Here is a 16,588-nt window from a genome sequence, read left to right on the forward strand (position 1 = left end):
CTTTTTTTGCTCAAACTCGGCGGCTTATAAACTTGTTAAACTTATGAAAGCACCCTTATATATCACATAGTTTTGAAAAATTTATTTGCATACCACACAACTCTCATGTAATTACATATCTCACACCAAAAAATTTATGTTTACGTTTATAACCTTTTAGTGTTCTATAACTTCACTTCTTAAAAATCGAGGAGTGGTATTTTCTTATGTTTAAGGAGTTGAGGGGCACGATCTAAACACCAAATTTTAGATGTTAGGTATGTAAATTTATAAGAATTGTGTGGTATGTATGTAAATGGCTCTATAGTTTTTTCTATACTTACATATAAATCACTTAGATTTTAATATTTATTTATGTAATACTCGAATCTGCCATCTCATATAAAAACATAATATTAATTTAAGAAAAGCATTTTTAATACATATATTTTAACACCATTGTGCTACAAAAATATTGTATAAGAATATTAAATTTTAAATGCTAATTATATAAATTTATAATAGATTAATTAGCACGTGTGCATTCATGGTAATTAAAAAAACAAATTAGAATCAAGGCAATCAGATACTCTAATTATCATGATAATTACAAAAAATAAATTCCTTAAAATTCATTTGACTAATTTTTTTAGATGAGTGATTTTTTTTTATTATTTGATATTTTGTAGAAAATAATTTATTTTTTAAAGGAAAACTTCTGAAAATATTATTTCCAAATTTTCAACTAATTAGAAATGAACGGGCCGCTAACCTGGATAAAAAAGAGGTTAGGTGTGAATCTTGTTGATATAAAGATTTGGGCATGAAATATGTAATATGATTATTTTGAGTTCTATGCACGTAAAAACCTCGAAATATTATATTCAATTCATTATATGCAACCAAAAGAGAATTTAATAAGTTAAATCCAAAACAAAAGCTTGCATGTCATGGAAATGAAAAATTATTATGTTCAAATATTCAGATATACCAAAAATCACCACAACAATTTTATATATATATATTGAAAGATTGATCGCTGATCACCCCAAAGTGACCGAGGGTAGAACTCCTTCCAGACAGGTGTATAAATATATCCTACGTGAGGATCGAACCCCCCGACCCGAGGAGCTTACATTAAAGGCCGCAACCAATGAGCCAGGCAAAAACACATTGTGTTGTTAGTAAGTAATAATATATATATATATATATATATACAAAATAATAAATAATAAAAACTTTTCAATAAAAATATAAACAACACTGATAAAAAAAATAAATAATACCAAACTTTTCAACACAGGAAGTAGACAGACAGCACTACAGATTAAAAAAAAAAAAACTTGATTTGTTTTCCTACTCATAATAAAAAAAATAATCGAATAAAAAAAAATTTACATATTAATCATCCAAAACATTTAATATAACATTTTAACCATTCAAAATCTTCACTCAAAAAACCTTCTTGAGTGGAGGTAAAATAGTGATTTTGATTTATAGAAAAAAAAATTAAAATATAATATTTAATAATTTAGATGATTTATATGCAAAAACCCCTCAAATAAAAGAACCTATAAATCAGACTCACAACAATAGCAACCCGGTTGAATCAGTAGAGACCCAACCCAGCACCACCTGGAGAACTATTACTGCTTCTATAGGATTTACTACGCCGTTCTTCACGTTCAATAAAATTATCAACAAACTGATACACATTTCGACCCGAAATCCCTTTGCCATTTTCATACACAGAAGAAGCCTGTGACTGATAGAACAGTGGAGCTCGAAAATAATTCATGGCCGACGACTCGTAACCCGCCGGCAGGATGGGATATCTTCTTCCCCAATCATAAGAATACTCTCTGCTGTTACTAACTGCTGCTGAAAGCAGTGGATTTTCAGAGTTTGAACCAGGAAATGGAGGCAGCGAAGGAGTTCTACGGGGAGTTCTTGAAGCAGGAGGAGGATGGGATTCTCTGAACCGAGTTTCGGGTTTCTCGTCGGCGATAGAATGCGGAGATTTTCGCTTTAGGATCCTTTTTTCTCTGGATCTCTTTTCATCCTCCTCAATGTACTTTTCTAACTTCGCGATTTCTTTATGAATGTTGACGGAGGAGAGATCATGCGCGTCCAACTTGTGCTCCTCCAGAAACTCAACAACTGATTTCAGGGTTTTTAATTCTCTGGTATTGGCTTCTTTCTGTGAAAGAATAAATGAAGATGTGTTAAAAAACTAGCTTTTTGTTGCATGCATAGCATAAAATTCTAATGAATTTATATATCTCGCACATACCGCTCAAATTTTTAATACCACATTAGAAATAGCACTATTATCATTTTTTTTAAAATGAAATATACATTTTTATGCATAGGTTTAGAGCACCAAAATGCTATGTATTTGAATATTAAATTTTAGGAGTGAGATATTTAGATACAAAGGAAAGATGTGGTGCGTATGTAAATTTCCCAACTTTTTATATGTATCACATAGTTCTTATGGATTTATATATATAGTGCCTAGAGTTTGATATTTACATGTATATCAATTTAGTGTCATAATCACATTAAAGTTCATGCGTAAAAATGTGTATTTTACTTTTAAAAAAGTTCGTGAAAGTAAAATTTTTGATGTGATGTTAATGATTCAAGTTTTAAGAAATAAATATATTTAAGTGTTAAGTCATGTAAATGTATAAGAATTGTGTGGTGTGCATGTAAATCCCCCAATTAGAATTTAGGGCATTTATATACATGCTACATAATTCTTATGGATTTACATATCTAAGACCTAAACATTCATATTTACATGCATACATCACATAAAAAATGTCACCTTTTTTGAAGTAAAACTCACCATTCATTGCATGGACTCGTGACATGAAGATGTTACTAAGTGAATGTAAAAAAGACTGGATGTTCGACATGTAAATAGCTAAGAATTGTGTAGTATGTATGTAAATTTCAATTATAATTTTCAAGCGTAATAACAGATGAAGGAGCAAACTCTGATCTGCACTTAATTCCCTGCTTGCCCGGTTAAGTCAGGGGAAGTATGAAATTAACATTTATGCATAAATTGCTCAAAATTTTTCATTCAAATTTTCATTTTAATAATCAACCGTTTCTACAATGCAATGAGAAATATTATTTAAGATGGTATAAATATCAATATTTTGCGTTACTGCACTTCAAGATGATTGGGTGAACATAATAAGGAATATGAAATTCGTGATATGTTATGTCAACTTATGCAAACTGATAAAAATGCAACGATATTTCATAATTACACACTATAAATTTGATTTGAGCTCGAGCCACCATTGGCTTAGTTTGACCTCTAGTTTAACTCTACAAAGTCGAACCGGCTCACAAGTAGGCTTTTTTATTATGGAAGAAAGAACAATTTTATTTCAAGCTGGTGTTGTAATAAAGTAGCAAATAGATTGATCCATTAAAAGATGAATAATAAGAAAGCGCTCCACATAAACTATTAAACATCAAGCACTTTTAATAATTTAAAGATAAAGACTTCAATTTTAATATATTTTGAGAATATTTCGTATTAATATTTTTTTTTAATCGAGCCGGCTCACGAGCTAACGATACGAGTCAGGGCTACTTTGAGCTTTGACTCGTTAGTTTATCGAGTTCAGCTCCAGAGTCACTTATCGAGCCGAGCCTGGGTCTTGGCTCAATTGTTCCCCTAAATACAATAACAAAATTTGAGAGTATTTTAAATTCGGTGAGTTGGGGATAAAAGAAGATAATGAATCATACCGCTGAGAACGCCGAATCTTGTGATCTTTTTCGCTCAAAGTTTCCAGTATGAATGACTTTTGCCGCGAAGGATGAGAGCAAAGGCAGAGGGGAGAATGTTTCAGTTAGCCCAAAATAACAGGAAAGTTCAGCAACTTCAAAATACATTCTTGCTTTGATTAAATCGTCTAAAACACCTGCAATACATAAAAATCAGCTACATCCACTTGAAAAAAGTTCAATAATATGTGTGTGTGTGTGTGTATAAATATATATATATGGAAGGAAGTTGTTGATGTGGAGATTGTTTCCTCCCAATGTTTCCTTACAAACAGGGGCCATTAAAAAAAAGAGATTGACATGCACACCACTCAATTCTTATTTCTTTACATATCTATAACAATTAGACTGCAATTTTTACATATATGACATCTTATCCATGCATGAGGTGTATTTCACTTTTTAAAGGTTAACATAGGGGTTATTTATGGTGTGATGTGAAAGATTTGGGTGGTATAGAAGTAAAAAAAGAAAAGCTTAGGCAGTAGGTACATAAATACATAAAAATTTGGTGGTATGTATGTAAATGCCCCACAAAAAACATTGAGTTGCAAGAAGTTCAGGCCATCTAGCCTCAATTGTAGAACCCTAAATAGCGATTCATGCCTGCTTATAACTAACTGGAAGCGATAATCCTACTTTACCAAAATCATTTAGAACAACAATTACAGTAGATTTAGACAACTTAGTTTTATTATGGTGGAAAGCTCGAAACATAAGGTAAGGAAGGAAGTAGGGGAAAGAGGGAGGGGAAGAGGAGGACATGTGAAGAGAACAGGCAAGACAATATTTCATTCATTAAAATCTTTTAATACTTTCTCAATCAAGTGCATTCATGCAAAAAATTGAAAAAAAAAGATTATCATGCAAAAAATTGAAAAAAAAGATTATAAGTGTAACTACCAAATTTTGGGTAGTAGATAAGCAAATACATATGAATTGAGTGATAAGTATGTAAATTTACCTATAATATAATGGTCATGGAGGCCGTTGACGATCATTATGAAGGACTGATGGGGTTATCATTGACTACACAATTCGTGAAAATTTTGGAGAATTTGGAGTTGGGCGTTGATACACTTCATAAAATATATTTTTTCAAGTTTAAAAACATTTTTTATGAAAGAAAAAAGGATTTGAAACAAACCCCGACTAATTTAAACAGTCCAATGTTAACTGATCTTAATGATTTCTCTTCAGTTTTATCCATCAATTAGTTTTTTCCATCTTCACTGTCATTTCTAGTTAGCCATCCTACCCCACTTCACCAATAACCTATCGTCACTTAAAAACAGATCCAATCATATGGCCCATTATTTTGTAAAAATGCAATATTGAACTCCCTTCATAGGCCTACTCTCAATCAGCATAAACTTAGATGATATGTAGGAGTTCAACAGATTATTATAATTGTGATTGCAATGTTGTCTACTGGAATATAAAATCTACTTTGCAATAATAGGCATTTGCAATGTTAAATTCTTCATGGCTCTCAATTTACCAAATTGGTGTCATGAACAATCCGGATTTTATATTTCAAACAAAAATATCTATAGGTGGAGAGAGAGAGAGAGAGAGAGAGAGAGAGGATGCCAATGTATACCCGGGATCCTCGCGACTAGGATGTTTGATCTGCGGAAAACATCGATATTCTTCTTCAGATTACTCTTCTTGAAAAGGATGCAGAGATCTTCGGAATCAAAGTTCTTTGGAATGCCAAAGCATGCTAAGTAGAGAACGAGGCCACAGGAATCCTCTGCGGTTGCAGAGTCGATTTTTTCACTAACCAGCCGCTTCCACCAGAGAAGGGCTCCATCCATTGCCTTCTCCTTCACCGAAGAATCTCCGGTGGGGCGGCCTGAGAGGACTAAGAACTCCAACAAAAGAATGCCAGCGCGGCGAATAGAAATAAGTTGCGAGCCGTAATTGTAAGCCCTTCTTCCCTGCGTGTAGAACTTTCCTACGGCAACAAAAACGAGCTCTTCTGGGTTTGGGATGCGGCGAAGCGCCTCAGGTACCTCATCGCGAAGCAGATCAATATCCGATAAATTGGATTCGACGTATCTCCGAAGTGATTTCCCGTCCATATCGTCGCAAATAATCTCGATCCTGCTGCGCTCATCCTTCTCCTTCGCCAGCTCGCTGCGCTCATCCTTCTCCTTCGCCTGCTCGCTGCGCTCATCCTTCTCCTTCGCCTGCTCGCTGCGCTCATCCTTCTCCTTCGCCAGCTCGCTGCGTTCATCCGTCTCCTTCGCCTGCTCGCTGCGCTCATCCTTCTCCTGCTCGGGCGAAAGGGCATCCTGCTGGAAGGATGCGTGTGCATCGATGGCGACATTGATCGACTCAATGGAACCTTTAAGATATTTCCATTCGCGCAGAAATTTAGACAGGGCGCCATGCAGCTTCTCCAGATCGCTCACCGATTGGAGCAAAGAATGAAAATCTGGGGGCGGGGGGAGCGCATCTCCTTCCGATTCTGATTGCTGCTTGGAATTAGCCAATTTCTCTTCCCCCATTACTGGTTCTTGAACAAATTCTTCTTCATCTACTTTGTCTACATTCTGAACATTGACCGCTTCTTCCTTCTGGTTCATCTCCTCCTCCTCCTCCTCCTCTTCCTTCTGGTTCTTCTCCTCCTCCTCCTCCTCCTCCTCCTTCTTGCTCATCTCCTTCTCCTCCTCCTCTTCAAAATATTCCTCATAATCTTCAAACTCTGAGTCATCCTCAACCTCCACTTCATCATATTCCTCGTACTCTTCCTCTTCAACTTCGCAGGAGTTACCCGTTCTCTCTATGAACGCCATCACCGGCTTATCAAAGAGGAAGACAGAACCCTAGGCCGGCCTTCCAAGCTTTCCGATATTTATAATAATTTTCCGGGTTCTAACTGTCGCCGCATAAAATAGAAACATGGCGATTTTTTAGGGTTTTCTTTCGTGGGTTTGACTTAAGATAAATTATGTGGTGGAAGTTAAAAAGGAAAGTTACATACATACCATTTAAGTACTATGTATTTATTCAACTAATATCTGAATTTAAATATCTATTTTTATAACACTTAATTTTTAAATTCACGCCAAAATATCACAAATATTAATTTTCTTAAAAGTAAAATATATCTTTTATGTATTTATTTTGATGTGATTAAAATATTAAGGTTGTGTAAAAGTATTTTTTTAGAGTTTAAATGTTGGGTATGTAAATATATAGCAACTATGTGGAACTTGTATAAATTTCTCATTTATTTACTTTCTTTAGACTATTATTGTGTATTAAGAGTTTGCATTACTTTAATAAAAAAAATAATAATTTCAATATGGCAAGTTTATCCTAATACAATTTATATTGGGATATTTTGAAATAAGTTTTTTCTCTTTTATTATTTTAAATTATTAAAAAATTTGGATATTTTAAAATAGCTATGATTTTCCAAAAAAACAAATAATAACAATTTTAATAATTTATACATATATATATAGATATATATACATATATATATACATATATACATATATATATACATATATACATATATATATACATATACATATATTATATATATATATACTATGATCAAAATCATCAATATTCTTATGATAATATATTGTTTCATATTCATTTTCTTATGATGATATTTCTATGTTCGTTATTTATAAGCATAGAGAAATAAAATTGGAGATATTTTTAACTCTAATTATAATTTAAATAAATATTTATTTCTGGAAGAAATTAAGAAAAATCAAAATTCGATATATCTTATCATTTTTACAATAATTTGTTAACAACAACAAATTATATTTATCCTTGGTTGAGCATGCATGAATATGATAAATTATATTTTTATTAGCTTGTAATATGTATAAGGAAAGTTTCTAAATTTATGTTCTTATGATTGGAGATATTTGGTTTGTGCGAGCATGGCTAATTTCATAAATTTATCTTCCTTGAATGCTAATCAAATTCTGTTCAAATCTTCATTGGATTTAATTTCCGCCTAAATTGAGCGTTGTTCATTATTGGTTCAAATTTTATTTTTATTTCAAAAAAATATTTGAATAATATATAAAGGAGATTTAAATGTGGTACAAATACTGTTGGTATATTGCTTGAATAAAGTTGAAACGCTTTCTGATCAAATTTCAAATAAGGTTTGATTGAAATTCATATAAGGTGCATGAAATGTTTGGTCATTGCTCAAATCTTGCTATTTTTTTTTTGCCCGTTATCTTTTTAAAATTGGCTCTTTGAGTTGTATTATATATGCTAATCTCAATTAAAAGCATATTTATGGAGAGGTATTACACGGCTCAAGTCACTTCGGAGCTTGTGGGGTGTTGAAGATTAAAATTTTATTTTTTTTTAAATAACATTATAACAAAAAAAATATTTGAATATTTCATACTTTATGAGCTAAGTTATATATACATATATATCATGATTAAAGTGTCACACCCGCCAAAATCCCCCCCTTCCCACACAAAGGTCAAAATATACTTAAAAAAATGAACTTTTTGAGGATGGTCGATCGAGCTAAACGATAGGGCTAAGCCGACTAGTCATAAGATGACCAGAGGATGATTAGTTTCTCGAAGATCTTTTAAGGCACCCCGATACGAACCCCACTTACATAGGGGGCAAAAATGTCATAATGTTATCATGACATATTTTCTATAAATATGGAAATCATTTATTGTAAAGGGGACAATTTTTTTACTGGAGATTGACAATGATATGGAGTGCGCATTGGAGTATGTAGCCCAACAAATCTAAGATGTGATGAATTTAATGTTATAAATGATTTGAGGCACGCTGACTAAGGAGAGAGATTAGTTATTTCGATATGGTGCCCAAGTGCTAAATGACAAAGGAGTCCTCGGGCCCATGAAAAGAGAGGAAGAAACCCAATACACTGACAATGATGGGTTGACGTCAACCAATCACAACCAATTTAAGAGTATTGAAGCACCACGTGCCTAGAAAATGCTATGTCTCGGCAAATTTCCGAGTTGAACCCCATAATGATTCAATATTTCGACACTATAATCTTGCAGGGGACGATTAGACTTGGTTGATAATATCACTTATTTTGAGTTGGTTGTATACTTTGTCGAAATCAATGATGTGCTAAAGTGTCAACTCTTTTTCACAACGCTATGAGATTTAACCCTCAGGTAATTCAATGGATTATTATTGAGAGTAATGGTGTTGTTTGCATATTTCAGATGAAAGTTCGTCGCGTAGTTCGTCAACACGCAAAAGCCTAAGAAAAGTTTGCAGGCTCTCTTACAGTTTCACCGAGAGCAAAGTGAGAACCTGAGTGCCTTCATCACCCACTTTTAAAATGAGATGTTGGAAGTTTGGGAGTTAGAACCTACGATTGCCCATACAACCCTCCCTTATGGACTAAAAGAATGACATTATTGTTATGTGTTGTGTTTACAACATTCGAAGATGCTATCCAAGTCATTGGAACTTGCCTGCAATCATATATCGACAGAAGAATATAATCCCACCCCCTCATTTAGAACACAACAAACCAACCGTCACTTACCGAAGATAATCACCCATTGAGAAGGATGAAACCAAGAAACAATGCTCACCATCCGACCCAAACTCGTCTTGAAGACTCACAATCACCCTCAAATAGCCAAACAATTGAAAAAAACTCATTATCAAATAAATCAGGCCTAGTCCCCCGAAAAGGGACTAAACTAATATATGGAGCGACTTTCACCGACCCGTGAGAACCCTAAACTGACTCATTTGAGAGTCATAATTGATGAAATTGTGGAAGTCATTCAATATAAAGACTACTTCAAGAAGGTTATCTTCATGAAAGTCAAAGCTTATCTCTGATATTCAAAGAATAATATGGGTACCACCGCAATCACAGTTACGACAGAAGGAGCGTCGACACCTCCATCACTTGATCAAATATTTGATCATGCCCAAAATTTGAAGGAATTTGTAGCTCTCGAAGCAACCTCCCAAAGACAAGAAAAAGCTCTCGTCGAATAAATTAAATGTGAGTCAGCCTGAGCTCATGCAATCTACACAACAGTCGTAGATCCTGCCATCTTCAAAGAGGATGGAGGAGATTCAACTCACTAAGTCAACCTGAAGAGGCTTTGATCGTCAAAACTATATGCATCCTTTCTACCACCAAGATGCAACTTCCCACTTTTTTTACTTAATAAAAACTTTCCTCCTAAAGGTAACTCATGTAATGATGTTATTGTTTTAACTGTTTTGGTTGTCTATTTCTAGGTCGATAGTACAATTATTGGCACTGGGAGCTTGAGAATTTTGATCTTTAAATTTGTGCATGACAAGAAAAATCTAGGCACCTCGCATCTTCTAGCCATGCATGGGCTACTCCATATGTTCTTTGTCGAGAGGAAAGAAGCCATAAGAATCCTTACTTTGCCAATCCATGGAGAGAAAGTCAAAATCAATTCATCGTCATAGCATATTTCATTGTGGTTGACTCACCACCCACTTATAATGTCATCTTTGATCGCTCTTTATGTAATTCTTTCTAACCCATCCAACTATCAAGTAATAGTGATGCTCCCACGCAACAGAAAGGTAATCCCCCTTTAGGGTAATCTAGCATAATCTCGTGTCTGCTACCTTTGCGCAGTCGATGACATTTGTTAGAAAGCTCTCAAGCTCGACATCCAACGAGAAGGTCTCGAGACCAACGGGACTACCCAAAAGTCCTTGCGATCGAGAACAACACAGGTAAATTTTTCTCATCGAGTGAAGCTTTTGATGCATATTATTGGGATAGACAGATACTTGCTCTCAAAGATCATTAAGACATATTTGTTTGACCAATTGTTGAGATGCATGGAGTACCAATTAGTGTTGTCTGTCATCTAATAAACATCAACAAACTGGCTCATCCCATAAAACAGAAGATGAGGACATCTGAAGTCACACTAGCCAAGCCAATTCGAGAAAAAGCGCAAAATTTGTTGAAGACTCGTTACATTTGGGATGTTCAATGCCAGGAATATAACCAATGTGGTTACGGTCTAAAAATAAATGATAAATGATTAATGTGTTGATTTCACTAACTTGAATGTTTCTTGTCTGAAATATAGTTACCCCTATCAAAGATTGATGTGATCGTGGGTGCAGTGGTTGGTCGCTTAGTCATGAGATTTCCTGTGCTTTATCTGGCTACCATCAAATCAAGATGTACTAAGTCAACTCAAAAGAATAATATGTTTATCATAAATGAGAGAATGTATTGTTATAATATAATGCCCTTTAGACTTTAAAATACTCATGTAACCTATCAACGTGTAATGGATGTAATTGTTGTTAAAAAATAAATAAAAAATATTGAAGTGTATGTTGATGATATATTAGTAAAAAGAAAAGCACCCTGATAACACATAAAATAGACTTTTGAGATCTCAAGAATATTTAACATGCAACTCAATCTACTTAAGTGCTCATTTAGCAAGTCAACATGAAAGTCTTTAGGAAACCTCCCAACCCCCTAATGAATAAAATCCAACCCAAAAATATGAGAGCTAGTTGACATGTCATTTTTTCCAAAACATGAAGGAAATCTAAAGGTTGATGAGCTGAATCAATGGATTATTGTTCGGAGTAATTACATCATTTGCATTTTTTTAATAAATGTTTGTTGTGCAGTTCATCAACACACAAAAACCTAAGAAGAGTTTTCAAGCACTCTCACAGCTTCGCCAAGAGTAAGGTGAGAACCAAAGTCTCTTCATCACCCTCTTTTAAAAGGAGATATTAGATGTTCAAGAGTTAGATCCTATGATTCCCATGCAACACTCACATAGAGTCTAAAATAAGGACATTTTTGCTATGTGTTAGTTTACAGCGTTCAAATATGCTAGCCAAGTTATTTGAGTTTGCCAACAATCACATATCGACAAAGAGAATATTACTCCCCCATCCCCCGTCTCATTCAGACATAATAAACCATTCCTCACCTGCCAAAGAAAATTGTCCACAGTGAAGGATGGAAACCAAGACACAAAGCTCGCTCTTCAACACTAACTCTCCTTGAAGACTCAAAACCTCCCCCCCAAGTAATCGTAAGACAGAAAAAAAACTCATCATAAAATAAATCAAGCACGGTACTCCGAATAGTTTCTTAATTGATACATGGAGCAACTATAAACTACGATGAGAACCCCAAATTAACTCCTTTAAGAGTTTTAATGAATGAAATTGTGGAAGTCATTCAATATAGAGACTAGTTCAAGAAGGAAATCTTGATGAAAACCGAAGCTTATCTCTGAGATTTAAAGAAGTAATATGTGTACCATTGGGATCTCGACGACGATAGGATGACATGTTAACACCTTCATAACTTGATCGAATATTTGATCAAGTCTATAAAATTGAAGGAATTTCTAACCCTTGATGCAACCACCCAACAACAAGGAAAAGCTTCTGCTAGAGAAATAACAAGTGAGCCAGACTGTGCTCATGTAATCTACATGATAGTTGTAGCTTCTGCCAACATCATAGGGATGAAGAAGATTCAACATGCTAAACCAGCTTGAAGAGGCTTTGATAAAAAAAACTATGCGCATCCATCCTACCACTACGATGCAACTTGCACCCCCTTTTTTTACTTATGCAGACTTGCCTCCTAAAGGTAACTTGTACAATGACATTACTGTTGTAACTACTTTGGTTGACAATTTTTAGGTCAATAGCATACTTATCAACATTGGAAGCTTGGTAAACATATTGTTTAAATTGGTGTTCACAAGATAGACCTAGGCATCTCACATCTTTCATGCCCACCTTAGCCGCCCTATAGGTTATTTGGCGAGAGGAAAGAAGCCATAAGAATATTCACTTTGCCAGTCATATGAGGAGAAAATGAGAAGTAATTCATCGTCATAACATATTTAATCATGGCTAGCTCACCATCAACTTATAACATCATCTTTGGCCACCCTATACAAAATTATTTCTAAGTTGTCATTTCTACGTAACATGTAGCAGTGGCTTTCCCATGTGATAGATAGGTGATCGCCCTTTGGAGCAATCTAGTGCAATTGTTCCTGCTACCCTTGCTCAATTGACAACATTCTTTAGGAACCTCTCGAGCTTGACACCCAATGAGGAGATCTTGAGACCAATAAGACTGCCAAAAAAAAAGAGATCAACACCAAGTTCTAAGAAGTAAGTTCTAAGAAGTAAGTCAATTAGAGAAGAGGTACATAAGGTGTTGAAAACTTGTTACATTTGGGAGGTATAATACTCAAAATGGGTAGCCAATGCAGTCAAGTTCTAAGAAGTAAGTGATAAATAACGAATGTGTGTTGATTTCACCAACTTAAATGGTATTTATCCTAAACATAGTTACCCTTGCAAAAGATTGATGCACTCATGGATGTAGTGGTTGATCGATCAACCACGGCTTCCTCTACGCTTTCTTTAGATACCACCAACTCAAGATGCATTGTTTATTACAGGCGAGATAATGTACTATTACAATATAATGATCTTTAGACTTAAAACTACTTGCACAGCTAATGGATGTGATTTTTTATAAATAGAAAGAGAAGATTATTGAAGTTTATCTTAATGATATTTAGTAAAAAGTAAAACACCATAACAATACATAAAAAAGACTTAAGAGAAACTTTTCAAATCGTAAGGAAAACACACAATTCAATCAACTTAAGTGCACATTTTGCATGTTAAAAATAAAAGTTTTTTGAATACCTCCAAACCCCTAATGGAATAAAATCCAACCCAAAAAAGGTCTGGGAATGTACGCCATCACCTTGAAACATGAATGAAATCTAAAGGCTGACAAATAGAATTGCAAGGATAAGCTGTTTCATTTCTCGGTTAGGTGATAAATGCACAGCTTTCTTCAAGTCATTTGACATGCCTTAAAATTAGCTATTTTATATATACATTTCATGCTTATTTTTTATGACATTTTGTTTTAGTGAAAATTATTTTGCATGTTTGTTGTTTCAGGTACAAGAAATGTAGTTTATAAGAAAATTAGTGAAAATTGATGCAAAATGGAGCCATGAAGCTGTGACGCCTAAGCGTCAGATTCCATACGAGATTGGGGCCTAGACGCCACGATTTGGCGCCAGAAACAATTACCCCTTTTATTCTATGACTTTAGACGAATTCTGAAGAGGTGTCTGAAGCAATCCTTTACGATTTTCAAAGCTTTACATATAGGGATGAATTTTAAACAAAATAGAGGAGTGTGAAGTCGTTTTAGAGTGGATTTGACCCTCATTAGAGTAGGCCACCATAGCGAGAAAGCGTTGAGTCTTTGTGATTGTTGAAGTTTTGTAAGTCTTGTAAGAGTCTATTAGAGTCAAGAAAGTCAGCCAACTTCAGAGAATTGCTTTAAGAAGAGTTTGAGATAAGTATTTGTACTTTTGTTTATATTTTGTTTTGTTAACTTGAGTTTTAATATAAATGATGTTTTGTTTTGTTATCCCCATGAATTCTGAGAAGTTTTCCTTTTCTTTCTCTTTGTAATAAGAAGTAATAATGTGAAGGATTTGATTTGTTTAGAACTTCTTTTATTTCCAAAATTATGATAGTATGTTCACCAGTTCTTCATTTACTTTGCAAATTGGTCACTTGTAATGTTAAAATTTGTTGTGAAACATAATGACCCGAGAGAGTTATGATTTCACCCAACTAGTGAGTACCACACTAACCTTACGAAAAGGGCGACCAAAATCTAAGGAGAGTGCAAATAGACAGAGAGATAAGTTTTGATGGGCGTAAAATTGGTGTTTCTAGGGTGACAAATTTGATTCTTTACCAATTTTGTCTAGAGTCGGAACCTGAGTTCCTGGTAGGTCCTATAGAGAGGGTACAATGGGCAATCTGAAAGTGAGATGCTAGAATCTACTCAGCACTACCATACAATCTGAAACTTACTTTAGATTAGCTAATGTTCTTTATGCACTTGAGAGAAGATAAAAAATATGTATGCTCCTATTTATCACAATATATCATTTAAACATTTTGATTCCTACACAAATTATGAACTCATTGCAAGGGAAAATATTCTTTTCATAATTGGAACTTTCTTTTACATTTAGCATAATTTAGAATTTATACATTTACATTTAGTTTTAAACAGAACTTGTAGAAATTTAGTAGTTTTAATTTACACTTGAATTTGGTATTATATTTTCTAGATTAATTTCTACAGTTTAACTAAAAGTTTCACTAAAAGTTTATACAAAGAGTTATCGCATTCCCGTGGGAACGATAATGGAGTTTTTATAGAAAATTCTATATTATTTGAAACGATACATATAGTTGTGTAATATTCATAATGTGAAAACTATTATTCAAAACTTTATAACATTTCATTTTTTCACATTAGTTGCTAAATATAAATTAGGTCAAGTTTTTGCCTATCTTTTGAAATATAAAAATCAGCATAATTGCGAGTTGGATCAACATTGTGGTGGGTGAAGCACTTCACTTGGTCGGATGAATGTGAGTAAACATTCTAGAAGCTAAAGGCTTTATTAACATCATCATCGCCACTCCATAGCCTCAAAGCCAAATGAAAAACTTTCCTTTTACTTTGGGGTTGGACCCATGCATGCCCTCACACGCCCGTTCGCCGTGCTTGCTCCCACACACGATTTGGCTCGTCCCCATGCTTGACATCCCGTCCCGACTTACACTTGTGTTTGCTTATGGAGCCCATAGTCTTTTTAATGCCCAATTCTTTTTTTTTTTTTATATACGAGCACACAAGTGCACTTGCACATTGATGTCCGCACATTCATGCGCCTAACATTACCCTTTAGGCACTACTACCATTGGAGTAACCTTGCCCGGTCGACATCATTGCTTTTAGACTATAGCTATTACCTTCACCCATCAAAACAATGACAAGTTCATCTAAGCTTCACAAAATATAGAGGCTAACCATAAACACTTTAAAGTACAAATTGTTGGATTGTTTATTTTCGGACGATACAAATAATTTTTTTTCAAAAATAGAGAGGCAACTAATGTGTTATCATTGAATTTTTATTAACTTGAATGAATTCTAGACATTTGACGTAGATTTTAATACATCTTTTGAGTGAATTTCGTTCATCATCTACAGGTCTGATTTAACAAATTTACCATTAAAATGATTGCCTCGATGAGACAAACCAAAATATACAAAAATTGAGATAATCTAAATCAAATCAAGCAATTAAACCATACTTGAAGACTTTTGATAGTCGATTGAAGGGTCAGATAAACTGAAATCTTGACATGATAGTCAAATCAATCGCCTCTATAAAAAGGAATCCAATGAGCTTAAGCTATTTTAATTCTAAGGTCATTAAGGCCATTTGATCATAAGAAAAACTTATATGATCAAGTGGAATCAATATGAGTTATTTGATCGGCGATTATGGTTGTTCTTAGTCAAATGACTATAATACCTTCAACAAGGCCTATAAATAGCACCCGCTCTTCACTTGAGTTGGAGGGAAAAAGAAGAAATAATTAGTCAATTTCTAGTGTTGTTCTAGACCGAAGACCTGATAATAACTCTCGGCTTCTATAGCCGTTGACCACCGCTCACCGACTGACATCAACCACCGTTGATCGCCCCCCTGGTTGTCGTAGTTGGTGGACACTATTAATTAGTGAAATATACAAAATACTATGAAATAACGTACATCGAATACGGTGTATTAAATGACTAACAATAACTTCAAGTGACATCCGTTATCAAATATTACATTCACAACATAACAAATCTTTCAGTATA

At 34.2% G+C, this 16,588-nt stretch overlaps 1 protein-coding gene across 1 annotated transcript; it reads right to left on the minus strand.

The window, feature by feature from the left end:
* Window positions 1-1,535: 1,535 nt before the first annotated feature.
* On the minus strand, window positions 1,536-6,435 carry LOC110029773 (protein FRIGIDA-like). Its single transcript, XM_020732202.1, has 3 exons — window positions 5,399-6,435; window positions 3,757-3,932; window positions 1,536-2,179 (listed from the first exon to the last, which is right to left on the minus strand). The coding sequence occupies exons 1-3, from the start codon at window positions 6,387-6,389 to the stop codon at window positions 1,589-1,591; spliced, it is 1,758 nt and encodes a 585-aa protein (XP_020587861.1). The 5' UTR covers window positions 6,390-6,435; the 3' UTR covers window positions 1,536-1,588.
* Window positions 6,436-16,588: the final 10,153 nt, after the last annotated feature.

The sequence above is a fragment of the Phalaenopsis equestris genome, unplaced genomic scaffold (genome assembly GCF_001263595.1).
Source record: "Phalaenopsis equestris unplaced genomic scaffold, ASM126359v1 Scaffold000600, whole genome shotgun sequence".
In the NCBI taxonomy this organism is placed as follows: Eukaryota; Viridiplantae; Streptophyta; class Magnoliopsida; order Asparagales; family Orchidaceae; genus Phalaenopsis; species Phalaenopsis equestris.

Excerpts from the sequence above, each read along its gene's own strand:
- LOC110029773 (XM_020732202.1), bottom strand. The coding sequence starts at position 6,389 with ATGAACCAGAAGGAAGAAGCGGTCAATGTTCAGAATGTAGACAAAGTA. Across the intron at positions 3,933-5,398 it reads CCTAGTCGCGAGGATCCCGG|GTGTTTTAGACGATTTAATC; the intron begins GTATACATTGGC and ends TATGTATTGCAG. Across the intron at positions 2,180-3,756 it reads AAGATTCGGCGTTCTCAGCG|AAAGAAGCCAATACCAGAGA; the intron begins GTATGATTCATT and ends ATTCTTTCACAG.